The 27,570-nt window shown below is 43.1% G+C and overlaps 2 protein-coding genes across 6 annotated transcripts in view; both read left to right on the forward strand.

Annotated features, from left to right (window-relative positions):
- LOC129837744 (ETS domain-containing transcription factor ERF-like) overlaps positions 1-22,255 on the forward strand; it is a 55,562-nt gene extending 33,307 nt beyond the window's left edge. The window contains exons 3-7 of one of the 2 annotated variants that reach the window (XM_055904163.1): positions 9,645-9,763; positions 10,589-10,823; positions 14,677-14,860; positions 16,801-16,930; positions 19,936-22,255. In XM_055904163.1, the coding sequence (XP_055760138.1) occupies positions 9,658-9,763; positions 10,589-10,823; positions 14,677-14,860; positions 16,801-16,930; positions 19,936-20,768 (1,488 nt within the window). In that variant the 5' untranslated portion in view covers positions 9,645-9,657 and the 3' untranslated portion in view covers positions 20,769-22,255. The remainder of the gene's footprint in view (positions 1-9,644; positions 9,764-10,588; positions 10,824-14,676; positions 14,861-16,800; positions 16,931-19,935) is intronic. The other variant, XM_055904164.1, reaches the window with a different exon arrangement.
- Positions 22,256-22,789: 534 nt separating this feature from the next.
- The window catches only part of LOC129837739 (rho guanine nucleotide exchange factor 1-like), a 53,050-nt gene continuing 48,269 nt past the window's right edge, over positions 22,790-27,570 (forward strand). Inside the window, exon 1 of one of the 4 annotated variants that reach the window (XM_055904149.1) lies at positions 22,790-22,808. The gene's annotated coding sequence lies outside the window, so the exon portion shown is untranslated. Of the gene's footprint in view, positions 22,809-23,127; positions 23,433-27,570 lie in introns of those variants that run through there. The other 3 variants (XM_055904151.1, XM_055904147.1, XM_055904152.1) reach the window with 3 other exon arrangements.

Below are 27,570 nucleotides of genomic sequence, written 5' to 3' on the forward strand. Positions count from 1 at the left end.
TTACAATTTGTTCCTTGGTTGTTACCCCTTCATGATATTTCCTTAGTCCATCAAGCATTTTGGCGAGCTATATATAAATCCACCATTCATTATTTCTTAATGCTCATATTCATTCAATTAATCCCGGGTCTAATTCGTTTATATATTTATTTAGCCCATCTCGCTATTCCTCTTTCATTTTTTCATCTCTCTCTCCAACGATTATCCTGCCGTCTAATTAGAAATCGATGCTGTTGGGGCCGGCGGGTATTTGCGATGTGTTTGTGGACATTGAGAACAATTCCCCCGACAGAGAGAGAGCGAGAAGAAAGAAAGTAAATATGAGGAAAAAACACACACACCTCCTCAATTTACCCTACTGACAAGCAACTTCACTCCTTCCAACTATTCTTCTTTTTAAAAAGCAGTAAAAAGCAAGTAACGGAGAAATGAAAATAATATCATTTTAATGACTGGCGCGGGGGATTTGAGCGGGGAGTGTTTTTAGAATAAATAAACGATGAGGGGTATTTCAAACGCTTGAAATGAATGAGCATAGCTCAACACTAAAATACAAACAAATGTTACCACCAACTGTTTAGAAACAAATGGTATCGGCTCGGTCACCAAGGCAGTATGGAGGAGACCATTAGCCCTCTCAGTTGCATTCTTGTTGCGTAATGTAGGTAATTATAGCCCTAAAAAAAAATATTTGGCTTACCGATATTAGCCTATATATTTACTTATAATTGCGTTATTATTATTATTATTATATTAATAGCTTACTATTATTATAATTATTATTATCGTTATGCTTATGGTTATTATGCCTGTATTTAGTATTCATATAGTTTGCTGAACGTTATTTCTAAATAGATATGTAAGGCATTGCTGATTTATTTATTTTTTGTCTTTTCCTCTGCCTGACTCGGTCTGTGCCTCTGCGCCTGTCTGCTCTATTCCGATACCGATCCAAAGTCTCTTCCGGTCGGCGCGTCCCGTGGAGAGGAGTCGGCAGAGGCGACGGGTTAGCACTATTACTGCCGGAGCAATCGAACCTAAACGAATTAGGAACCCCAGATGCCGGTCTGGGAGAACATTTTAAAACGAAGTGAAAAAGGAATGAGAGTGCGCCCTTTTATTAGTTAAGCTCACACCGGCACCGTTATTTCTCTACCCATAATCAGTTTGCAGCTTTTAGCTGTTTTTTGTTGTTGACCCTTACAACGAAATCTCTCTCGGACTTTGTTGAATTCAATGTCAGGAAATGTGAAATTGGGGAATACGTTGTCATCTTTTTAGCAATAATGAACAATAAAATAAGTCGTTTGTCTCGGTGTTGCCTCACATTTCGTCAGCCCCTCTGATGCTTTACTTGGCAAAGGCAATCTGCTGGTGTGTGTGTGTCTCTGTTTGTTGGTTTGGTATTTGAGTCAGTCGGTGCATGCATGTCAGTCCATCTCTCCATCTCGCGCGCTCATTAAACGTCCCTCTCCCCCCCTTCCCCGCGTGTTTGTGCTCCCACTCCCGCCCTCCTTCCTCCTCGCCTCGCTCTCCCCTTGCCCATGGCTATGTGATCGTGAAAAATGTGTTTACAAAACTCGCTCTCTCACAGATCAAACCGCACGCGAATCAAAGACTTGGAGAGAGAAAGAGAGAGAAAAAGAGGGGAGGGAAGAGAGGGGTGTGTGTAATTTAAAAAATCTGTTTTTTTCCTCCCTTGTGCATGTGGATGTCTGCACATGGCTCCTTTGGCAATACAATATCTTTAAGCCCAAAACAACTGTTTGTGTTTCATAGTTAAACATGAGACATAATGTAATATTGATGGCTCCTTGACACACTAACACGGTGAAACACGGCCTGCCTCAGTTCAGTTGATCATTAGTGGGTATTACACGCCCGTACAATGCTGCGCTAACAAGCACCTGAGATAAGTTGTCATCTACAGTTGAGCGTTCAGAGGTGTGACACGAATTGGTTTAATTGACAGTTGGAGAAGCATATGCTGTTTTGTTTTACTTCTCATGTTGCTGTTAGGCCAGTCATTTTTGTGATGATGGTGATATTGTGTGTGTGTGTGCGTGTGCGTGTGTGTGTGTGGTGCTGAGGTATGTATCGGAATATGGTGGGAGATGGAGGGAGGGAGAGTAGGAGTCTTTAGAGTCATCATAACAAAACAAGGGACTGAATATAGAAGTGGGTAATACAATACAGTATTGATGGAACAATGGGGAGAGGAGGACAAGGAAGAAATAAAGAGAGTGACTTGGCGAGACACAGAAGGGGATGAGAAAGAGAAGAGTGTCAGAGGAGAGAGTGAAGGTGTAAAGAGAGGGGGATGAGAGACGGGGAGGGAGGGGCAGACAGACAAGTGGGGGAGTGATTATAGCAGGGTTTATGTGTGAGCTATTGATTTAGTCGGTGGTGACTTCTTGAGTGGTTAATTCGGGAAGTGAGAGCGATAGAGAGAGTAACTCACTGACCAGGGAGGAGGAGGGATAAATAGAGAGGGGGGTAGAGAGCAGGGAAGGGAAGGATAAGGAGGAGAGAAGGGTCTGTAACAAGTGCATCTCCTCATGGGGTGAAATCATTGACAACGGCAGCTTTCATCACCATGCATCTAAAGACAGGTGTTGAAAGCAGGGAGGTACAGTGTTGGTCTCGCAGGATGGAATTAAAGGTGTCGTTTTTCTGCTGAACTTTGACCTCTGAATCCCATAACTGTCTGTGTCCGAAATGACACCCTATTTCCTTTAAAGTTCACTATTTTGAGCAGGCACTGCTGAAACTATTGCACACTATAGGAAATTGAATGCCATTTTGATCCCCTAATCTGACAAACCACCATGCAGGGTTTAAGTAGGCTACATTCTGGTCAATGAAGAAAATATTATGTTTAAATGTCAGATTTTTCCATAAAGCAGTTGTTTTTAATGAACAAGTTTGATAGCTTTTGGTATCTTTCAAATCTCTCTCTCTCACACACACCTTCCCTGTTTACCTTCAGGATAGGGTGAAGTTGAGCCCATAGGACACTCATCTGCTCTATAGAAACAATAGATGGTTCTCCCCTTCTCACTGTCTTACCCTGTCTGAAGGAGTCAACATCAACCCTAACCCCAAATCCCGAATCTTAAACCTAACCCTAGCCCTAATTGTAATCCTAACCCTAACTGTAACCCTAAACATAAGCCCTAAACCTAAAATAGTCATTTCCTTGTGGGGATCAGCAAAATGTCTCCACTTGTCCGAACTTCTGGTCCCCACAAGGATAGCAAAACCAAACCACTCACACAGACACGCACACACACCTTGCATCTGGAAGTAGTCATTTGCAGTTAATCAAACTCTGTGAAATTGCCTCACCATGAAATATATTTCGTATATATGTTTGTAGACGTAATCATGTATGTACGTGTGTCTCTTTGTGTGTACTAGACGTGTATATGCGTGTCTCCGCTTGTGTGAAGTTTAAGGTCCGCTCGCCAGAGCAGTTTCTTTTCCTCTTTCTCTTTCCCTCTCTCTTCGCGCAGGTTTTGATCTCTCAGCCGCGAGATCAAAGGCGCTCTCTGGCTATTAGTCAGCGCGAGCCATTGATCCCTCATCGATCCACGCGAGACACAGCCGCCCCGTGAACACCGTACTAGGCTCCCCAAAGCTCTCCCGCGCGAGAGAGAGAGCAAGCAAGGGGAGAGGGAAAACGCAAAGGGGGGCAATGTGTATGTGCGTCTGTGTGGATTTTTCACTGGCACTGGTAGAGCCAAGTTCGAGCTTTTTCTTTGCCGCGGGACATGAAACAATGAGGCTCGAGCCGGTTTTAATAAAGCGCGCTTTCCCTCCTTTCAACTCTGGCGCTCGGCGGACGAGCCGGCAGCGGAGAGCGATCGATAATTAATGACGATGAATAATTTAACCCTATCGATTGATACTTCTTCTTCCTATTTTTTTCTTCGTATTTTCCTCCTTATATCTTAAGGACGGTATTCTGTAAGGTGGTGATACCATATCACATGCAACCCTCTCCCATCACCATCTCCTTAACTTAAGCAAGTTTCCCAAACGTTCGCTTCCTCATCCACATGCCAATCTACTGTATATTTATTTATAATTTAGCTTCATAACTAAACACACCAGTTAGTTTTCTTATTAAAATCGTCATCATTAGGATTAACATACAAAACTTTACCCCATTTATTTCCCCGCATATACTGGTTGAATCAACGTTGATTCCACGTAATTTCAATGAAATTAAGTTGAGCCAAGTTGAACCAAGGTGAAATAGGGCCTAGAATTTGAATTGACGCCTGTTCCCAGTGGGAAGGCTGTTTGGTGATGTCGATTCACATACACACATATCTCCAAAAGGCCCATAGTTTTCAAGCACCCAATGCTTATAGGCCTAAATTGTATGGTCTTCTTTTTTGTTGTTGATGTATGGTCTTTTTTGTTTCTGAACTGGTTTAGCAGTTTGGGTTTATAGTGATTTTTACAGGCTCATTTCAAGTTCTCCATACATTTCTCTTCTTGACCTCTTCCTCTTTTGACTTTTGTTTATTTATTTTCCCTCTCCATTTATCCCACCATTGGTCCTAGTTGTATTGTTGTCTGTTCCACAGACCTCTTCACCTTCCAGTTTAACATTTGGACAGCCAGCAGGTCCTGTATTCCATCCTCCTGCACTTTTCCCCCCTGCCCCCCTCCCTCCTCTCCTATCCCCCTCTCCTTCTCCTCTTACAAACCCATACCACAGTCCCTCTGTTCTTCCACCCCGAGGCTGACCAGAGTGTCAGAGCTAACCAGAGAGAGGAACAGAGAAAGAGGGAGAGGGAGAGGGGGTAGAAGGATAGAGAGAGGGGGTTCAGTTGGGCATTTTCAGGGGCAACCAAAAAAGAAAGATGAGACAGATGTACAGAGTTTGTTTCATCTGTTGGAAACAGAGAGCGAGAGAGGCCAGACTCGTAGCTCTTCTCATATGTATATATATATATATATATATATTTTTTTGAGACCCAACACTTTTTCCATCTTTAGACACCACTGGAGACAAAATGTTGCCAGAATGTCAGTCTGTCCACTTTCCATCTCTGGCTGCTACTCTTCACCCTGCTCCCTCTCTGTCCACAGTCTCTCCATTACCAGTCTTTCTTTTGTTCCAAGTCCCCACTTTACCCCTGTTCCAAGTCCCCACTCTACTGCAAGTCCCCACTTTACCCCTTTTCCAAGTCCCCATTCTACCCCAATTCCGCACTTTACCCCTGTTCCAAGTCCCCACACTATCGCAAGTCCACACTTTACCCCTGTTCCAAGTCCCCACTCTACCCCAAGTCCCAACTTTACCCCTGTTCCAAGTCCCCACTCTACCCCAAGTCCCAACTTTACCCCTGTTCCAAGTCCCCACTCTACCCCAAGTCCCAACTTTACCCGTTCCAAGTCCCCACTCTACCCCAAGTCCCAACTTTACCCCTGTTCCAAGTCCCCACTCTACCCCAAGTCCCAACTTTACCCCTGTTCCAAGTCCCCACTCTATTGCAAGTCCACACTTTACCCCTGTTCCAAGTCCCCACACTATCGCAAGTCCACACTTTACCCCTGTTCCAAGTCCCCACACTATCGCAAGTCCACACTTTACCCCTGTTCCAAGTCCCCACTCTATTGCAAGTCCCCACTTTACCCCTGTTCCAAGTCCCCACTCTATTGCAAGTCCTCACTTTACCCCTTTTCCAAGTCCCCATTCTACCCCCAAGTCCGCACTTTACCCCTGTTCCAAGTCCCCACACTATCGCAAGTCCACACTTTACCCCTGTTCCAAGTCTCCACTTTACCCAAGTCCCCACTTTACCCCTCTGTTCCAAGTCCCCATTATACCCCAAGTCCCCACTCTACACCTGTTCCAAGTCCCCACTCTACACCTGTTCCAAGTCCCCACTCTACACCTGTTCCAAGTCCCCACTCTACACCTGTTTCAAGTCCCCACTCTACACCTGTTACAAGTCCCCATTCTACCCCAAGTCCCCACTTTACCCCTGTTCAAAGTCCCCACTCATCTGTCAGACCTGATTTAGTGAACTGCAGTTCATTACCATATAGAATCTGATTCTACATTTCCATTCACAGAAAAGCTCAATAGTGAACTCCAAGGCAGGTGCAGATGTACTATGGGGTTCCAGGACACATGTTATAGGTGTATTAGTGTAACAGTGGAACAATAGTTGCGAGTGTTAAACTGGGACAATATGTCTCACGCTCTGCCTTTTTGTTATTGGTGATTAGAGTAATCCATCATTTATACTGTTGTATTGGGTGGCCATCAGTTATCGTGTGAGTCTGGTCTTTTCTTTGGTCCATTATAGTCTCGTCCTCAATGCTACGCGCAAACCTCTTTGTGAGTATCTTTTAGCCTTTGTCTCCATCTTTGGTAAACAATGAAAATGGTATCTTTCAGCCCTGCGATAAATGTGTGTGTGTGTGTGTGTGTTTGTGTGTGTGTGTGTGTGTGTGTATTGATTCAGTTAGTATCCACGGTTTCAACAACGCCTCATTGTGTGTGCTATTATTATCACTATCAGTCTCTACCTGTACACTGGTGTTGGTATATGTGAGTAGAGTATATACTTGTGACTCGGTGTGTCTGTGTGTATACACTCCATTAGTCTATCAGTGTGCCTCTGTATCTGCCAGTGTGTGTGCATGAGGAGCAGTATTCCCTGTGCTGCTAGTTATAATGTTTCTGGGGGTGATAGGGGGAACTTGAAAGCCCTGTGCTGCCCAAATCAAAACTAACAAGGAAATGATGGGGGCTCCTTTATCTCCTCTCTGGCCTGGGGGGCTGAGGGGTGCGAGAGAGGGAGATCGGGGGTGGGGGGATTGGGGTGTGGGGGCCTGGCTTCCTCTTTGATTTGTAAAAAATGCATTACCTCCGAAATCAAATGGAAAATTACTGTGCCGAAGCATAACACACAGAGCAGGAGAGGGAGGGAGAGAGAGAAGACAGTGGACAGGTGGGAAAGGGAAGGGAGGAGTCAACTGTGGAGATAGGCTGGCAGATAGATAGGAGATGGGTGCGTATAGATTTTGAGGAGGTGCGTAGGAGGAAAGAGAGGTAGACCTTGTCCGGTACTAAAGCACCCATATTGTGTATCCTCTGAGAGTACAGACTGGGGTTTAGGAGTCTATGGTAAATGATAGGATGATGTACTATTGATGGCCCAAAGCTCAAGGGAATAGGTAGAGGCATAGATTGTTGCAAACTTAGAATTACATATGGAATCATAGACATATAGGAGCTCTATGGCTGTAAAGACCAAATAAATAGACAAGTTGAAATTCAGTGCAGTGCCTGTCAGGTCTCACACATGCTTAAATACTGCTGAAATACTGTACATGTAGCCTCTAAAGGTGTTGAAATAATTCCACAACAATCTCTGGAAAATTGTTTTGAAAGTACAGCTTCCCAGAACGCATAGTTATCTAAGTAAATAATTGAAGAGAATTACTTGCGATAGACAGAGTTTGCACTCAAGGAGGGACAGTAAAGGAGGGACAGTAAAGGAGGGACAGTAAAGGATGAACAGTAAAGGAGGGACAGTAAAGGAGGGACAGTAAAGGATGAACAGTAAAGGAGGGACAGTAAAGGATGAACAGTAAAGGAGGGACAGTAAAGGAGGGACAGTAAAGGAGGGACAGTAAAGGAGGGACAGTAAAGGAGGGACAGTAAAGGATGAACAGTAAAGGAGGAACAGTAAAGGAGGGACAGTAAAGGAGGGACAGTAAAGGAGGGACAGTAAAGGATGAACAGTAAAGGAGGAACAGTAAAGGAGGGACAGTAAAGGAGGGACAGTAAAGGATGAACAGTAAAGGAGGGACAGTAAAGGAGGGACAGTAAAGGAGGCACAGTAAAGGAGGGACAGTAAAGGAGGAACAGTAAAGGAGGAACAGTAAAGGAGGAACAGTAAAGGAGGGACAGTAAAGGAGGGACAGTAAAGGAGGGACAGTAAAGGAGGGACAGTAAAGGAGGGACAGTAAAGGAGGGACAGTAAAGGAGGGACAGTAAAGGAGGGACAGTAAAGGAGGAGCAGGGAGAACAAGAAAATGAGGAAGAGAGGAAAAAGAAGAAGGGATATATGCAGTCAGACAGTGGATTCTGAGAAAGAAAGAGAGGTCTGAAAACACAAAGATGAAGAGAGCGGGATGAGCCACAGTCCAAAGACTAAAAAGAGCGAGAGGGTGAGAGTGAGTGAGAGGGTGAGTGCGAGAGGGTGAGAGTGAGTGAAAGAGAAATGCCTGGAGTTAGTAATAATAATTTATACAAACACACCTCAATAATTCACGTACCATTTCAATGCTGGAGGGAAAATCCACATTTCACAGAGCATAATTAAATAGAGACAGAGAGTGGAAAGAAAGAGAGGTGGAGAGATAGATGGAAAGATAGATGGAGAGACCAGAATTAAAGATACTTTTGCAGTGGCATGGTTTCTTTTCCATTTGAGGTTTGTAAAACAACCAAGATGAAATTGTAATATCCAAACTATATCCAATCTCTTGAACTCGTCTCACTTCTCTTCATCCTAACATTGACAGGTGCACATCCTTAGTATTTCACCATTCACCTCCACAGTTGTCTAATGTGCACAGTAGAATTACAACTCTGTCTTTAGTCATATTCACTCATATTACAGGGTCAGCCATAGTAGGAGCAAATGAGAGTTAAGTGCCTTGCTCAAGGGCACATCGACAGATTTTTCATCTTGTCAGCTCGGGTATTTAGAGCCCACCGCTCCAACTACTAGGCTACCTGCCACCCTAATTCACAGTTTAATTTCTATTTTCAGAGGTTATTTTCTCAGAAATAAAATGATGTGAATGTTCAGACAGAAAGACTGTGCTGATCAACAGTTTGCTGGCCAATAAACATGGCTGGATGTATTCATTCTGTACATTTAGCTGTTGTGCTTTTCACTAGCCAACCCAATTCCAATTTTTGGGCATTTATTTGGCATATTCGATACAGATCTTATCTTAGGTATTAATAACGTGAAAATATGAAAATACAGCTTTATTTGTTTTTACTTACCTTGCCTTGGCACTCATTTTAGTTTCTATTTTTGTAATTTTCTACTCATTGTATTACAAATACGAATTATTTTAAAGGATTGTAAATTGAATATATCAGTCTTTCATGTTACGTCTTTGTCAATATAGCCATTATAACCACTAAACCACTTACCATTTTGGAATGAATCACTACTCCCTACTCCCACTTTTTGATCAAAACAGCTTCTATGTATCACCTCATTATCCTGCGCCTTCTTCAAGTTTAAAGGAGATGTTTTAATTTCTCATATTCTATACTGTAGGAGTGTCCTCCACATTGCATCAGTTAGTGCTCTCTGGCCCTGTTAGATCACTCCATCAAACACATGATCTACAAAAGCTCTTGATATATACTGTATGTAACGTTGATATGAGGGACTCAAAACCACGGTGTCAAACCATCCATTGCCCTCATTGCCCTGCAGGTCATCTCTCACCTCAGACTTGTTTAACTCATCCCTCTCTCCCACCTTTCTTTTTCGTTTTCTACCAAGAAATAAAAGTAATTGGAATTAAATTGGAATTTTTCCCTCTCTCCCCTTCTCTCCCTTTGTCTGCCCATCTCTCAGGTGTAGTGGAGGCATGGACTGTAACTGCGTCAGTGATCTGTTGCTCACCCCCCCTGTCCCTGCCCTCTGGACTCCAGGTGAGGCAAGCAGGATTGGGGCACTTTTTTGCGGAAGCCGGGGTACGTGGTTTGGGGAGTTGGGGATTTTATTAGGGTTGTGGAGGAACATTTGATTAACTTTTGGGGGAGGGCAGATACCAGTTATACACTAAGGGGAGATGTACAAAGTGCTTGTACCTGTGCAATGTTTGGTGTTAGATGTTATTATCAGCAGGAATAAAATAGACAACAAAAAACCTTGATGCTAATTTACCAAACTGTCTTTATTTACACTTCAACTAAATGCATTATTCCTACCTCTTAACCTTTATGTACCTATTTGTAGTAGGTTTACCTGTATTCCCTTGCATACTTTTCCCCTGTGTTACTGCCAGGCCTTGATAGCTAGTGTTTTCTAATGGTCAGTATGTATACTCCCACTTGTCTGCATTATAAAGATAATTTTTATATTTGAATATCAAAAAACTTACCACACACATCAGTGAACAAATAGTGTTTCTAATTTGTTAGGATTCATGTTTCTTTACTTATTCTGCGAGGCAATTAGCCAGAATTTTTGGTCAATTGATGAGCTATTTTATTATATTAGAAGTGTATGGCAGCAGGCAGTTAGAATTCAAGTATTATCAAATTGTAAGTAGCATCCATCAACTCTGAAAGAGAGCAGAAATCTAACTGACCAGCTAGTGGGTCCAAGCTAGTGGGCATTAGTAGTACCACAGAGCAACATTGCTGTAAGCATGCTCTATGATATTAAACACATCATCCCTGAACTGCATCACTCCATCAGTCATCCAGACAGCTAGCCCCTTTGGCCAGCACTCACCATTCACAAACCAATAGGCCTCAATCTCATCCTCCCACTCTCCTGCTCCTCCTCCTCAGGCATCGCCTTCCCAGACTGGGCCTACAAGCCTGAGTCGAGCCCCGGCTCGCGACAGATTCAGCTTTGGCACTTCATCCTGGAGCTGCTGCAGAAGGAGGAGTACCAGAGTGTGATTTCCTGGCAGGGGGAATATGGAGAGTTTGTCATCAAGGACCCTGACGAGGTGGCCAAACTGTGGGGCCTCAGGAAATGCAAACCCCACATGAACTACGATAAGTTGAGCAGGGCGCTAAGGTAGGAACTGTGTGTGTGTGGGTGTGTGCCTGTGCGTGTGTGTGTTTTTGTGTATGTGTGTGCTTTATTAGATATTTTTCAGTATAAGAAGCCAGAAAAAGTAGCAGTATTCATTTTTAGTGGATATAAGTCCTTTTTTCCTTAAAAATGTCAATACCCTCGATTCCACCTTATTTTCCAATATCCAAATGGATAAGTTCACTATTAAACCGCTATATAAAAAATTCAGTAAGAATTTCAGAATTAATCCCCCATGTAAAATAGCTTGGATTTAGACCTACCGAGAATAAATCAAGTCCTTCTGCCTTATCAGAAATACTTGCCTCTAAACTCTACACATTGCTATGTGATTTAAACTATAGCCCTGCTACCTATTCTGCTATAGATCATTCTATTGAATTTACCCCACATCCCACCGCTACTCGTCACTTGCTTATGCAAATCAAATGACAACACACACACACACACACACACACACACACACACACACACACACACACACACACACACACACACACACACACACACACACACACACACACACACACACACACACACACACACACACACACACACACACACTGTTAACCCCCTCCCTGGTTTCCCCTACCCTCTCGTTAATGGGGGCTGTCGTAGGGGTCTAATTGTTATGAATTGGCTGGGGCCATAATTAGCCTTCTTGATTAGCCTAGCTTAATTGCTCAATTAAGGGCCGCGGCATAATTGCCACGCAAAGCAAAAGTGTACAAATCATTGCGAGGGCCCCAACTGTTTGTTGTGGATACATACTGATAAGCATTGTATTTGGAAAGTATTCAGACCCCTTCACTTTTTACACATTATTCTAAAATGGATTACATTTTTTCCCCCTCATCAATCTACACACAATTCCCCATAATGAAAAATCAAAAATAGTTTTGGGGAATTTTTTTCTAACTTATAAAAATAAATAACAGAAATACCTTATTTACATAAGTATTCAGACCCTTTGCAATGAGACAGGAATTTGAGCTCAGGTGCATCCTGTTTCCATTGATCATCCTTGAGAAGTTTCTACAACTTTATTGGAGTCCACCTGTGGTACATTCAATTGATTGGACATGATTAGGAAAGGCACACACCTGTCTATATAAGGTCCCACAGTTGATAGTGCATGTCAGAGCAAAAACCAAGCCATGAGTCCAAAAGAATTGTCCGTAAAGCTCCAAGACACGATTGTGTCGAGGCACAGATCTAGGGAAGGGTACCAAAACATTTCTGCAGCATTGAAGGTCCCCAAGAACACAGTGGCCTCCATCATTCTTAAATGGAAGAAGTTTGGAACCACCAACACTCTTCCTAGAGCTTGCCGCCCGGCCAAACTGAGCAATCAGGGGAGAAGGGCCTTGGTCAGGGAGGTGACCAAGAACCCAATGATCACTCTGACAGAGCTCCCGAGTTCCTCTGTGGAGATGGGAGAACCTTCCAGAAGGACAATCATCTCTGCAGCACTCCAACAAAAGGCTTTTATGGTAGAGCGGCCAGACGGAAGCCACTCCTCAATAAAAAGCACATGACAGCCCATTTGGACTTTGTCTAAAGGCTCCTAAAGGACTCTCAAACCAAGATGGAACTCTTTGGCCTAAATGCCAAGCTTCACGTTTGGAGGAAACCTGGCACCATCCCTATGCTGGTGGCAGCATCATGCTGTGGGGATGTTTTTCAGCGGCAGGGACTGGGAGACTTGTCAGGATCGAGGGAATGATGAACGGAGCAAGGTACAGAGAGATCCTTGATCAAAACCTGCTCCGGAGTGCTCAGGACCTCAGACTGGGGCGAAGGTTCACCTTCCAACAGGACAACGACCCTAGGTACATAGCCAAGACAACGCAGGAGGGGCTTCGGGACAAGTCTCTGAATGTCCTTGAGTGGCCCAGCCAGAGCCCAAACATGAACCGATCGAACATCTCTGGAGAGACCTGGAAATAGCTGTGCAGCGACCCTCCAGATCAAACCTGACAGAGCTTGAGAGGATCTGCAGAGAAAAATGGGAGAAACTCCTCAAATACAGGTGTGCCAAGCTTGTAGTGTCATACCCGAGAAGACTCAAGGCTGTAATCTCTGCCAAAGGTGGTTCAACAAAGTACTGAGTAAAGGGTCTGTGATATTTAAGTAAATGTGATATTTCAGTTTTCAGTTTTTTTATACATTTGCAAAAAAAAAAAAAAACGGTTTTTGCTTTGTCATTCTAGGGTATTGTGTGTAGGTTGATGAGGAAATAAGACTGTAACGTGACAAAATGTGGAAAAAGTTAAGGGTTTTGAGTACTTTCCGAATGCACTGTATACAGGTCTGTATGCCTGTGAAGTTGTTACCTTATATCTACAGCGTAGCTATACAGGATTTGAACTTTGTCACAGGCCTATTTTAAATTACTTACATGCTTAAAATAGTAATTTAAAGTATAAGAATGTATCAGGACAGTCACCAGCTTAATATAATATGTTTTTTCTTTATTCAGTTTTGAGAACACCTCCCACCCCGCTTCACCTCTGTACCAACCCTCTCATCTGAACCATATGGCAGTATGTAGTATCTGACAGTGTAGGATTCTGACAGGTACTGTAGCCTGTGACACCTCAGTAGGTGGCACAGGAAACAAGCACTGTAAGGTTGGAGTGACTGGCACCTGAGGTTGTTTCCATAGAGACACCACTCACATTGTAGTCCCGCCCTCAAAGAGGCACTTCAGTTGTGAATGATGCAAGAAGCGCTGACAGCAAGAGTTGATGTATATCTATTATGCATATTTCTGTACATATACTGTACCTGTAATAAATCAAATGTATTCATCACGCTTCGTAAACAACAGGTGTGGATAAACAGTGAAATGCTTACTTAGGGCCCTTACCAAATATATTTAATATTTACATGATAATTGCTGTATGTCAACAGTGCACAGCAGGTCAGATCAGGCTCTGGAGGGATGTTGTTTATTTATGTGCTTGTTTTTGGTTTTACTCTGGGACTTATTTAGTCCTGCCTAACGAGGTGTGTGGAGACTATCAAGTCAAAACATGAATTGATCAGTGAGATGCCAGGGAGAAACAAACCCAGCAGGAGTTCAGCCCTGGAGGGCCGGTGTTGTTCCCCCTGCTGTTAAGGGAACACATTACTGTTGACCAGGGCTCTCCAACCCTTCTTGGAGAGCTACCCTCCTGTAGGTTTTTGCTCCAACCCCAGGTGTAACTAACCTGATTCATTTTACCAACCAGCTTATTATTAGAATCAGTTGCGCTAGATTAGGGTTGGAGGGTAAACCTACAGGACGGTAGCTCTCCAGGAAGCAGGTTGGAGGGAAAACCTACAGGACGGTAGCTCTCCAGGAAGCAGGTTGGAGGGAAAACCTACAGGACGGTAGCTCTCCAGGAAGCAGGTTGGAGGGAAAACCTACAGGACGGTAGCTCTCCAGGAAGCAGGTTGGAGGGAAAACCTACAGGACGGTAGCTCTCCAGGAAGCAGGTTGGAGGGAAACCCTACAGGACGGTAGTTCTCCAGGAAGCAGGTTGGAGGGAAAACCTACAGAATGGTAGCTCTCCAGGAAGCAGTTTGGAGGGAAAACCTACAGGATGATAGCTCTCCGGGAAGCAAGTTGGAGGGAAAACTTACAAGATGATAGCTCTCCGGGAAGCAGGTTGGAGGGAAAACCTACAGGATGATAGCTCTCTAGGAAGTAGGTTGGAGAGCCCTGCTGTGAACCATCGATGAAAACATGGATATTTGTTTCTAACTCTTCCTATTTTTCCTCTCCTTTCTCCATTCCCTCTTTCCTAATCTCTTCCCTTTCACCTTCTCTCCATCCTCCCCCACCCAGGTACTACTATAATAAGCGCATTTTGCACAAAACCAAAGGGAAGCGTTTCACCTACAAGTTTAACTTCAGTAAGGTGGTGCTGGTGAACTATCCTCTGCTGGACATGGCCAGCTCCCCCTTCCTGCTCCAGAACCACTTCAATGGGGGCTCCGCCGCGCCCGACTGCAGCCCTGTCACACCCGAGGTACGGAAGGAGGAACGGAGGAAGTGAGGGAGGGAGGAATGAATGGAGTTTAGGACAGAGGGAGGGATGGAGAGAAGGGTAATGGATGGAGGAGGGTATGAAGGGAAAAGAGAAAGAGAGGATTGTAAGGACAGGAATTACAGGTTTTCCAGAATAGACAGCTACTCCAAGTTATTCCCCGCTGTTAACACAATCTATCACATTGTCTAAAGTGAGCTGTCATTTGAACAGTACATGTTTGAATTCACCAAAATGAAGGGACAAGTTGGATAGAAGACCAGCAGATTCCTGAGAACCATCAACAACAAACATTGGGGAAAAGAAGAGAGAAATAAAGGGAGGAAAATGAGAGGGAGAGATGGAAATATGGTTGCCACAACTCCATACTTGATTGTTTATTTATGTTGATTTGATTCAGCGGGTCTAGTTAAAATCCATTTCGTCTCAGGGAACTGCAGATTGTACTGTACAGACTCCTGCTGTGTATTCATTTTTCAGTTACGGGAGGATCAATTGTATTCCGCGTGTCTTATCATACATATTTTATTCACTGTTTCTAATAGCAGCAGTCCTGATCATGATAAAATGGTCTTCACTTATTTTTTGCCCAGAGTCATCTTGAAATTTTTACAGAGATAAATGTTCTTGGACCCCCAGTGAGGTTGTATGAATAAAACTGTCCTGTTAGAGTTTGTAATGAAACAATAGATACACTTATTGAAGTAATGGTCTGTGTTCAGGGTGCATATTTCTGATGGATCCATTTAGGTGAGGATATATGCAAATGAAACACTAACTGGTTCATACTTTCTTATTTGCTTGGATATAGAAATTGCTATGACAATTATGTTTTACAGATTTTTTACAAATACAAAAAAAATGATATAATGATACTAGTGCAAATAGTATTTTTCTTTATTAATTTAATTCATGAAATGTATTTAAAAGGGAATAGAGTTAACTTTAAATGACTAGAAGAGTCTTTGCTTGTTCTGAAAGATAGAAAAAGAGAGTCACAATAGAGAGTGAAGGAGAAACTTGAGAGATGGTTTTAACTTGTCCTTAAAATAAAAGAAGACGTTATCCACCCTTCTCACATTCCCGTCTCGGATGGCCTATCCCTCTGTCATGATTGAAAATGAAAGAAATAAAAGACAAGTAGATACGTCAGATCAGATCAATGTTCGGTCATTAATGCAGGTTTGGTTAAGCAATCCAGATCATGCAGCTTGGAAGTACAGTCTCGCTTTTCAAACTTGGAGCTGAGGGGTGACAGAAATTATTGATCCCAGCTCTTCTAAAAAAAGAGAAATCCTCCCTCTCTCTCTCTCTGTCTCCCTCGACTCTGTGTGATTTAACCGTTTCGTTTGTTTGGCCTCCTTTCTCTTTCCTGTTTTAAAGCACTTCTACACACACACACACACACACACACACACACATTCTCCCCTCTCTCTCTCACCCCACAGCTATTATGTTGTTTAGTCTTTCTCTCCCTTCCATCAATCCTTTCCCTCCTTTGTCCCCTCACACTTTTCCCTCCTCGAAGGGCGCCCAATCCCTCTATCTCTCGTAGTTTATCCTTTGTGCCCACTTAATCGTTGGCCTCCATTTGACTCTGTACTTCTCCTGGCTTTGAGTCTTTGAGCCTCTGCGTCCTCCTACCTCCTCTCCTCATCTTCTCCTCTCCTCTCCCTCTCAGTCCCCTGGCACTTCCTTTTATCCTGTCCTTGCTGTGACTGTTGGTGTGATTGCACCACACACTACAGGGTGCCATCTCCATCAAATGACTTACCCTAAATACATGCTGATTTAAAGAGGAGGTTGAGGATCCTAAAGACAAGTCTAGTTTTTATTTGCTGATGAAATTAATTGCTATTAAATGCTTAACTGACATGAGCAGATTCTAATGTTTTTTTTCTGTCTCTCTCTCTTTCTCCCAGGCCCTGCAGTCACTGTTCCCTCGTTTGCCAGAGTCAGGGAGAGGAACCTCCCTGTTTGATCGAGTGGCCACAGCCCCTGGACCAGAGGGAGACAAACTGAGACTGGACACATTCCCCTTCCTCAGCTCAGGTGAGAGAGAGGAGAGGAGAGAGGCGAGAGGGAGAGGGGTGACACCGGTAAAAATAAGGTAGAAGATGATTGTGAAAAATGAGAGAGGGAAGGTAAAGACCAGAGGAGAGAGGGAAGGTAAAGACCAGAGGAGAGAGGGAAGGTAAAGACCAGAGGAGAGAGGGAAGGTAAAGAACAGAGGAGAGAGGGAAGGTAAAGAACAGAGGAGAGAGGGAAGGTAAAGAACAGAGGAGAGAGGGAAGGTAAAGAACAGAGGAGAGAGGGAAGGTAAAGAACAGAGGAGAGAGGGAAGGTAAAGAACAGAGGAGAGAGGGAAGGTAAAGAACAGAGGAGAGAGGGAAGGTAAAGAACAGAGGAGAGAGGGAAGGTAAAGAACAGAGGAGAGAGGGAAGGTAAAGAACAGAGGAGAGAGGGAAGGTAAAGAACAGAGGAGAGAGGGAAGGTAAAGAACAGAGGAGAGAGGGAAGGTAAAGAACAGAGGAGAGAGGGAAGGTAAAGAACAGAGGAGAGAGGGAAGGTAAAGAACAGAGGAGAGAGGGAAGGTAAAGAACAGAGGAGAGAGGGAAGGTAAAGAACAGAGGAGAGAGGGAAGGTAAAGAACAGAGGAGAGAGGGAAGGTAAAGAACAGAGGAGAGAGGGAAGGTAAAGAACAGAGGAGAGAGGGAAGGTAAAGAACAGAGGAGAGAGGGAAGGTAAAGAACGGAGGAGAGAGGGAAGGTAAAGAACGGAGGAGAGAGGGGAGGTAAAGAACAGAGGAGAGAGGGGAGGTAAAGAACAGAGGAGAGAGGGGAGGTAAAGAACAGAGGAGAGAGGGGAGGTAAAGAACAGAGGAGAGAGGGGAGGTAAAGAACAGAGGGGAGGTAAAGAACAGAGGAGAGAGGGAAGGTAAAGAATAGAGGAGAGAGGGAAGGTAAAGAATAGAGGAGAGAGGGAAGGTAAAGAACAGAGGAGAGAGGGAAGGTAAAGAACAGAGGAGAGAGGGAAGGTAAAGAACAGAGGAGAGAGGGAGGGTAAAGGAAGGAAGGAAGGTGGAGAATTGATGAGGAGAGCATAAGGAGAGAGATAACAAGATCAAATCCATGTTCACTGCAGTACTTTACACAGCAGAGATCTGTCCCTTTACTGCCTTCAATTCATACTCTCCTTCAGGTGAGAGGAAGGGTTAGATGGGAGTGATCTACAGTATATATTATCATATTATTACAGTGATATGAGGCAGATGCTCAATTAAGGTTTTTGGAATTAATGTCAGTATAATAATTTGCATTTTCCCTTTATATAATCTTTCAGTTTGTATGTGTGTGTTTTATTTGTGTGCATGTATGTGTGTGTTTTATGTGTGCGCATTTGTGTGTGGGTGAGCGTGCGGGCATATGTGTGTCTGTTTGTGCGTGTGTGTGTACAGATGCCTTTGTCTGTCTTGATACTCCATGTGTGCATTTCAGCCCTGCTACTGCATCAGAATGTGTGCGCTTACAGTACAGTGAGTGTGTGTTCACTGTGAACACACTCCCCTTCACATCACAACTTGGCCCCCCTGTTTTGTTTGTCCTCAGGTCCTATTCCCCCCTCCTTCCCTCCTCACCCACCTCTCCCTCTCATGTGTCCCCCCTGTCCTAATCCCATCCCAGGCAGGAAGGCCCTAATTGAGGGTGCAGGCTTCAGTTTGTGGCCTGTGGGCGCCCATTACTGTGTTTTCATAAGCAAGTGAGGCCTGCCTGACTGATTCAATATTAATTTGTCTGCCAGCTACTTCTGGCCCAGCACACAGAGACTCAAGCACTGTCAAATTAGCCCTCCATAGCAAATATGGAGAGAGAGAGTGGGAGGACGAGAGAGAGAGAGTGGGAGGACGAGAGAGAGAGAGTGGGAGGACGAGAGAGAGAGAGTGGGAGGACGAGAGAGAGAGAGAGAGTGGGAGGACGAGAGAGAGTGGGAGGATGAGAGAGAGAGAGAGTGGGAGGACGAGAGAGAGAGAGAGTGGGAGGACGAGAGAGAGAGAGAGAGAGTGGGAGGACGAGAGAGAGAGAGAGAGAGTGGGAGGACGAGAGAGAGAGAGAGTGGGAGGACGAGAGAGAGAGAGAGAGAGAGAGAGAGAGAGAGAGAGAGAGAGAGAGAGAGAGAGAGAGAGAGAGAGAGAGAGAGTGAGAGAGAGAGAGAGAGAGAGAGAGAGAGGAGAGAGAGAGAGAGAGAGAGAGAGAGAGAGAGGAGAGAGAGAGAGAGAGAGAGAGAGAGAGAGAGAGAGAGAGAGAGAGAGAGAGAGAGAGAGAGAGAGAGAGAGAGAGAGAGAGAGAGAGAGAGAGAGAGAGAGAGAGAGAGATGGGGTAAATCTTTGAGTTTGCTGTCTGTTGTTGGAAGGAAGTACAGTCGGGGTCATAGAGAGTTATTTTGTTCGCGCACTAAAATTGAATTCCAGTATCACCTCAGATTTACCTCATTTGTTTCAGTTGTTATTAAATTATGCATATAGGGAAGCTGATGTAATACACATACACATTATATCAGCTGTTATGTTAATCAGGTTTCTGAAAGTATGATGGAGCCAACTAGAGTGTCAGAGTGTGCAAGTTGTGTTTTTCTGTTATTCAGTTGACTTCACTAAGCACCTGGACTATACACATGGCCAACAACAGACACATTTTCTAAATAACTGGATTTCTCTTACCACAGTCCATTTTCCTTTTTTCATAGACAGTATTATTTCATTACAGTGGCATAACTATTCTGTCATTAACGGGATACTTTAATTTGCCAGAGAGCATATCTCTCATTATGTTCATATTTGTTGTGAACCAGTTGAATGTGTGAATAGGTCTGGCAGGCATATAGTCTAAGATCAAGGTTCTATTCAAATCAACAGGGCTCTCATTTTGCCCCAGCGCATAGCTGTGCGTTGCTAATTATTGCAGAGCATAATTAGTGAACATGCTTGGATGTGGTATGTCAGGAGATCTTTACCCCTTCAGAGAGCTAACCTCTGTCTCTGTGTCTCTGTTCTCTTCCAGCCGCTCCCTGTTACTCCAAGCCCCCATCCCTGTTGGGTCCTTACTCCCGCAACCCCCCCTTCGACTACCCCTGGGGCTTCAATCCCTACCTCTCAGGGGCCTTCTCCCTCAACAACTGCCCCAAGCTGCCCCCCGGCTCCCTCTATCCCTCCCACTTCTACCCCAACCCGCTGCAGACCAGCCTGGGCCAGCTGCCTCACCCCTTCTCCTCCCTACTCCCCCCGGGAGAGGTGGCAGGAGGGGGAGAGAGGGGAGCAGCGGGCCAGACCGGGGTTACTAACGGCACGGCAGGTGGGCAGCCCAGACTCTGCCTGCCTCCTTACCCTGGTGCTCTGTCGCTGGGCCGGACGGACATTCTCAACGGGGGCTCTGTGGGTGAGAGGGAGAGAAGGGAATCCAACACCCCAGGCACGGAGCCTGGGTTGGGGCTAGGGTTAGGGTTAGGGCTGGGTCTGGGAGGGATGGGTCTTGGTGGTGGTGCTGGGGGGCGACAGAGCCCATCGGAGCGGCGAGGCGGGGTGAAGCAGGACCCAGAGTCAGACTCAGACTTGGAGATCACAGATTTGAGTGACTGCAGCTCAGACAACGAGCCTGACTTCAGCATCACCAAGGAGACCAGGCTGAGCATTCGATCACATATCCTGGTGGAGGGGAAGAAAGGGGGAGCACTGCCACCTCTCTCCTCCCTCCCTCCCCCCGTGTCCCCCCATCCCCTCAAGAGCCTGGTGCCCCTCACCCCTCCCCCTCCATCCCTCCCTCTATCCCTCTCTCCCTCCATGGCTCTGGTTGAACGGCACAGGGAGACAGAGACTCTAAAATTGATCCACAGCTAATAGATTCTATTAGATAACACTCTCTTTCTCCCCTCTCTCTCTTTCTCTCTTTCACTTCGTTGTTCTGTGCTATTGTATGTTATCGTGTTACTGCAATGGGTCCATCAAACTGCATAAATATAACTCAATGTATAATGAATTACATTAAAATATAATACTAGAACAATAATAAACAACACTACAATATACACACATAAGATTAATTGCAATAATGACCGCAAGAAAGTATATCTGTCAGAGATATTACTTTAGTTTTTTAGGGATTCCTTTTCTTGGGAACCTGTATGTATTTTTCTGTTCATAACATAGTCAAACATTGCCAGCTGGTGGTCTTTATAGGAGGCTGCTACAGTTCATTATTTTTTGGGGAAAATGATCATCCCCCAAATCCAAACAATTTGTCATTTTGCTCTGCTAATGTAATGCTCTGGTATTGTAATTTACATTTCTAACTCCATACTTGTTTGTTTGTTATTGTTTAATGCCAAGTTCATTTGCTTAACTTTCTTCAGTGAGAGGGAGAGAAAGAGAGAGAGAAAGAGAGAGCAAAAGAGAGAGCTGGACAAATCTAGAATTTGTATCAATATTTCATTGTATATATTTTATTATGGTGTACATTACATTTAATTATTATCAATATTATAAAAGTTAGCTGTGTTGGTGTGATTTAATTACGTATTTAAATAATGTTGGGAAATTGACAAGTATAGGTGTATTAAAGTTTTAAATAATTAACAGCAGTCAGAGTATCTGCGCTGGAAAGGTGTTTTTTTCTATGAGGAGGACTCATATATGGGGAATTGTCTCATATTTTCTCTACCCCAGCTAATTGTGCCCTTTGGTCATTTTCCAAGAAGCCCTTTGGGTTTAAATATTCTGGTAGTCTTATTTTTATAGTTAGCATTCACCCAGTGTAACTGTTCTGTAATTTCTCAAATGTGAATAATATTGGTTTCAGCACATTCTTTCAACTACAACAAAAAAATGTTGATTATTTTTGACTCTAAGCTTTATATCCATGGCAACAGTTAGGCAATGGGTCCCCTTGTAGAAATTATAGCAAGAGGTACAAAGTATCTCAATACCAACTAGGGACACAGACCAACTTCTCCATTCCATGTTGCTCACTTTGAAGCACAGAGTGCATACTAACTACCCCACATTGTACAGATTCATATGGTATGGTTTGTAACAGGTGGCGGTATAACATTAGGTGTGAAAGCCCTATTGTAAAGGTCATGTAATTCTATATTTGTTGGATTCTACCAGAAATCTCTGTTTCATGATCTCTGTGTGGCATTCACCAACACCTCTGTAAATACTCTTTCCTTTGTGAATGTATGTGTACACATCATAAAATGATCATGCCGTGAAATAATAAGTCACATTTCTTTGTTTTATTGTAAAGAGGAAAAATGGAAAGATCAAAAATAAGAAAAAAATATGAATAACTTCTAAAGCAATAAACATTATTCTGGAGATTGGAATGTTGTTGGCACTCAACTCATTGTGTGAATGTGTGCATTACACAGGAAGAGCCTCCTATAGGCCTGCTTGAGACCCCTGGTGTAGAGCATCCTTTCTCCACAGGGTGGCGAACCTGGACCTATATTACAATGTAATGACCTTATCTAGTCTACACGAATAGTTTGCATTATATCATGGAAGAGTTTGAATTCATGAGCATGAGTAAAAATGGCCTTAGTCTTATTTTCTTAGTCTTATTAGTCTTATTTTCCTTGCATGTGTAATTGACTGATTGAGTTCAATGAGTTGTAATAGTCAGGGTAATGGGACAGCATATGCCATATGGCCTCCTCTCCCAAGGATATGATGACATGAAAATCTGCCGCCTACCTTTATTAAACGTGTTGATTAAAAAGTCTGAAAATGGCATAGTTTTGTCTACATAGTGTGCACTACATTTGACCAGTGCACTATAAAGTGAATAGGGTGCAATTTCGGACGCACTTGGAAGCGGAGAGTAGTAAAAGGCCGGATATGAAGACGGGAAATTAAGAAGATGACAACCCAAGATAGGTGCATGCCCTAAACTTTCACAAACAGCCAACACTAACTAAATCGGAATTACTTTGTGTGATAGCCTATTTGTGAATTGTGAAACATATGAGATCATATCGCTAAGTGAAACAGAAGTTTACGGAAACAAAAGCATTGCCTCTACTGGATATTCCTAAATGTATTTATGGATGCACTAGTTCAGGGTTTCAATTACTGTTCAATAATTGACATAATGCTTTCAATTCCATAAGTAATATTTCAACACGGATTACCTTACGTGTGAAAAGATCAGCTTGACTCCCATGGCTAGACGAGGGGACCGAATACCGTGTAACACAATCTAGTATGGAAGCCCATCAGGAAACAACTGGGGGTGGAAAAAGTTACATGAAAACCAGATTTTATATAGCTAGATCATATTGAACACTGTATTATTATATCAAACCAATATATTTTGACATCGTCATGCATGACTTTGCCAGTGGTTTATGCAGATAAAAAAAAATCAGGCAAGGGAAAATTGTGCACTTGAATTTGTACTTCCGCGTACAATGTTTTTTTCCAGCGACATATGACAACTTTCGAACAGCGAACCATAATAGACGTTGTTCAGTCTTTTTTTTGTTGTTGCTGTATTTTGAGGTGAGTACCTCGTCAAAACATGTTGATAATATATTTAACATGTACATACGTTCGATGCTTAGTTACTTATAAAAAACCGTGGGATTGAATTAGGTTATTCCGCGAGTAAAGGCTTGTCTCTCGCTAGCCAGCTCACCAGACAGCTTTTAGTTAACGTCTAGCTAAAGGAATGTTGTGTTTGGCTACAATCTAGCGGAACATCTCGTTCTCTCGAGTCCCAAAATCAGGTGTTTTAGAGTTAATTAAACACTATTTTCATTACAGAGTAGGACTTGCTGAAGCATACTGGTATTTGAAGGGTACGTGTCAGGTCGCTTGCTAATTTGTTGTTCAATCAAGTGATATTTTTTTAGCAGGCTACAAAGTATAGCTATCCGTCATGTTACAAAAATGTTGCAAAGAGCATAATTTGTAAAATGACTCGCAACATTGTAGCCTATTATTTCATGTAACTCTGTAACTATAGCAGTTATTGCCAGCAATGTGGCCCGGCCTACGTGCAATGATTTGCTTGCCTATGTATTTAAAAAAAAATAGTATTTCAATGTGACATTTAAAATCTAAAAAGTATATTTTATCAAATAACAGCCATGTTTGATTTAGCTGTTAAACCAGCCTAAATTCTGAGTGTTATTTAGACATAGTTACACATACATTATACTGATTAGATAGTTAATCATTATCAAAGATAGATAGCCTACTGATAGCAAATTGTGAGATTGTACCAGTAGATGTATCTATCACACACTGTAGCATATTTATCCGATGCTCCAATTGATGACACTATTTTCTCTTTCTATATGAAAAGTACAGCAGCTATACAAACACACATCTGTCACTGGAGTCCTTCCCACTTTTGGCATTTTTTGCCTCTCTCCTCCCCCTTTGTCTCACTCCCCTCCCCCTTTGTCTCACTCCCCTCCCCCTTTGTCTCACTCTCCTCCCCCTTTGTCTCACTCTCCTCCCCCTTTGTCTCACTCCCCTCCCCCTTTGTCTCACTCCCCTCCCCCACCATTCAGTTTAAACCTCTACAAATCAAAATCAAATAAATGTATTGATTGCATATGCAGATGTTATCGCAGGTGCAGTGAAATGCTTGTGTTTCTAGCATCCAACAATGCAGTAATAGTACCTAGCAATACACAACAATATGCACATACTCCAATAAGTACAAATAAATAAATAAAACATTTCAGAACGAGCAATGTCAAAGTCTGGAATATATATAAACTGGTATAGACAGTATATCAATAGAAAAAGTGGGTACAGCAGTAGTTGTATAGGATGAGCCATGACTAGAATACAGTATATACATATGAAGTGGGTAAAACAGTATGTAAACATGATTAAGGTGACCAGTGTTCAATCACTATGTACATAGGGCAAAGCAGTCTGTAAGGTGCAGGGTAGAGTACTGGGTGTTAGCCAGCTCCTGTAGTAACAGTGACTTAGAAGTTCTGGGATCAAAGATCAAGAGAATAATATACAGTTGATGTTGGAAGTTTACATGCATCTTAGCCAAATACATTTAAACTCAGTTTTTCACAATTCCTGATATTTAATCCTAGTAAAAATTCCCTGTCTTAGGTCAGTTAGGATCACCACTTTATTTTAAGAATGTGAAATGTCCGAATAATATAATTATTTATTTCAGCTTTTATTTGTTTCATCACATTCCCAGTAGGTCAGAAGTTTACATATACTCAATTAGTATTTGGTAGCATTGCCTTTAAATTGTTTAACTTGGGTCAAACATTTCGAGTAGCCTTCCACAAGCTTCCCACAATAAGTTGGGTGAATTTTGGCCCATTCCTCCTGACAGAGCTGGTGTTACTGAGTCAGGTTTGTAGGCCTCCTTGCTCGCACACACTTTTTCAGTTCTGCCCACACATTTTCTATAGCATTGAGGTCACTCCAATACCTTGACTTTGTTGTCCTTAAGCCGTTTTGCCACAACTTTGGAAGTATGCTTGGGGTCATTGTCCATTTGGAAGACCCATTTGCGACTAAGCTTTAACTTCCTGACTGATGTTTTGAGATGTTACTTCAATATATCCACATAATTTTCCTTCCTCACGATGGCATCTATTTTGTGAAGTGCACCAGTCCCTTCTGCAGCAAAGCACCCCCACAACATGATGCTGCCACCCCCGTGCTTCACGGTTGGGAGGGTGTTCTTCGGCTTGCAAGCCTCCCCCTTTCTCCTCCAAACATATCGATGGTCATTATGGCCAAGCAGTTCTATTTTTGTTTCATCAGACCAGAGGACATTTCTCCAAAAATTACGATCTTTCTCCACATGTGCAGTTGCAAACCTTAGTCTGGCTTTTTTATGGCGGTTTTGGAGCAGTGGCTTCTTCCTTGCTGAGTGGCCTTTCAGGTTATGTCGATATAGGACTTGTTTTACTGTGGATATAGATACTTTTGTACCTGTTTCCTCCAGCATCTTCACATGGTCCTTTGCTGTTGTTCTGGGATTGATTTGCACTTTTCGCACCAAAGTACGTTCATCTCTAGGAGACAGAACGCGTCTCCTTCCTGAGCGGTATGATGGCTCTGTGGTCCCATGGTGTTTATACTTGCGTACTTTGTTTGTACAGATGAACGTGGTACCTTCAGGCGTTTGGAAATTGCTCCCAAGGATGAACCAGACTTGTGGTGGTCTACAATTTTTTTCTGAGGTCTTGGCTGATTTCTTTTGATTTTCCCATGATGTCAAGCAAAGAGGCACAGAGTTTGAAGGTAGCCCTTGAAATACATCCACAGGTACACCTCCAATTGACTCAAATGATGTCACTTAGCCTATCAGAAGCTTCTAAAGCCATGACATAATTTCTGGAATTTTCCAAGCTGTTTAAAGACACAGTCAACTTAGTGTATGTAAACTTCTGACCCACTGGAATTGTGATACAGTGACTTATAAGTGTAATAATCTGTCTATAAACAATTGTTGGAAAAATTACTTGACTCCAACCTAAGTGTATGTAAACTTCTGACTTCAACTGTACCTGATCAGACCTAGAGGGTTGGGCCAATATCCATGGTTTGAGTTGATCAACACTTATTTAGCTGTTTAGTTTCGCAGGCTCAATTGAACTCCAAAAATAACCTTGTTTATGTGTTACTAAGGGACTGAATTGGGGCTACAACATATCAACATTGTGAAGGCTTAATCAGAAAAAATGTTGCTTTAGGTGCTATGTATAATCTTTGCTCAGAATCTGAACAGCACTCTGTCTCAAGTTCAGCCATGGTCTGTTGTTATGGGCCTGTGGGTTGACCCGTAGTTGTTTTGGAGTAGTTCTGTAGCTGAACTGATCAGATGAGACGTGATGCTGAAATGGCGGTTGGGCTTGGAGCGTTGTGATGTGTCAGCGGCGACCACTGAACTACAGAGGCTTCCTGTCTCTGTTAGAGGAACAACAACACTTTGCTGTCATCCCTCCCTCTTTATTTCTTTCTCTACCTCTGCAAGTGCAGTCTTGCCTGAAGCTCAAAAGGTATCGTCTCTTCCTTTTAAAGGAATTTGGGCTATTTAATTGAAGTTTCTTGTCTCTCACTCACACACACACGTACTAGGGCTGGGCTATATATCGAATTTGATAATTTGAATTCATGTTTTGGTTTGATATCCAAATGCCCGTATCGCAAGAATCAAGTTATTGTTTATTTTTTGTTTTTATGAGCGTTTATGTCCGCTTGTTCTCATCATGTTGTCTTTTTGGTCTCATCTCCTTTGCTTCTTCTGCTGAGACTGTGCATCTTTTCATTTACACATGAACACCAAGACCCCCCCCCCCCCTCACTTCTTCCTCTGACAAGCGGTTTCAACTCGCTATTTGCATTTGAGGTTTGGTCCAACAGAATGGGTCATATGGAGACTGAAACACATTGAGACATTATTTTACTGTAAAAGAGGAGTTACCTTTCTAACTATATCATTTTTATGTCTCAACTCCTCAAATTGTGGGCAGAGCAGACACTACTGAAACAGGAGTATCAATGAACGTTGATTCTGGAAAAATGAATGCTCAGTTTATCGTGCCTGGCTGCATTGCAATACCACATACTGCTAGTAGCATTTTAGCCAAAGACTGTTTTAGCATAAAACACAATTATAAAAGGAATTGGTTCTCAT

Source organism: Salvelinus fontinalis, chromosome 38 (assembly GCF_029448725.1).
Source record: "Salvelinus fontinalis isolate EN_2023a chromosome 38, ASM2944872v1, whole genome shotgun sequence".
In the NCBI taxonomy this organism is placed as follows: domain Eukaryota; kingdom Metazoa; phylum Chordata; class Actinopteri; order Salmoniformes; family Salmonidae; genus Salvelinus; species Salvelinus fontinalis.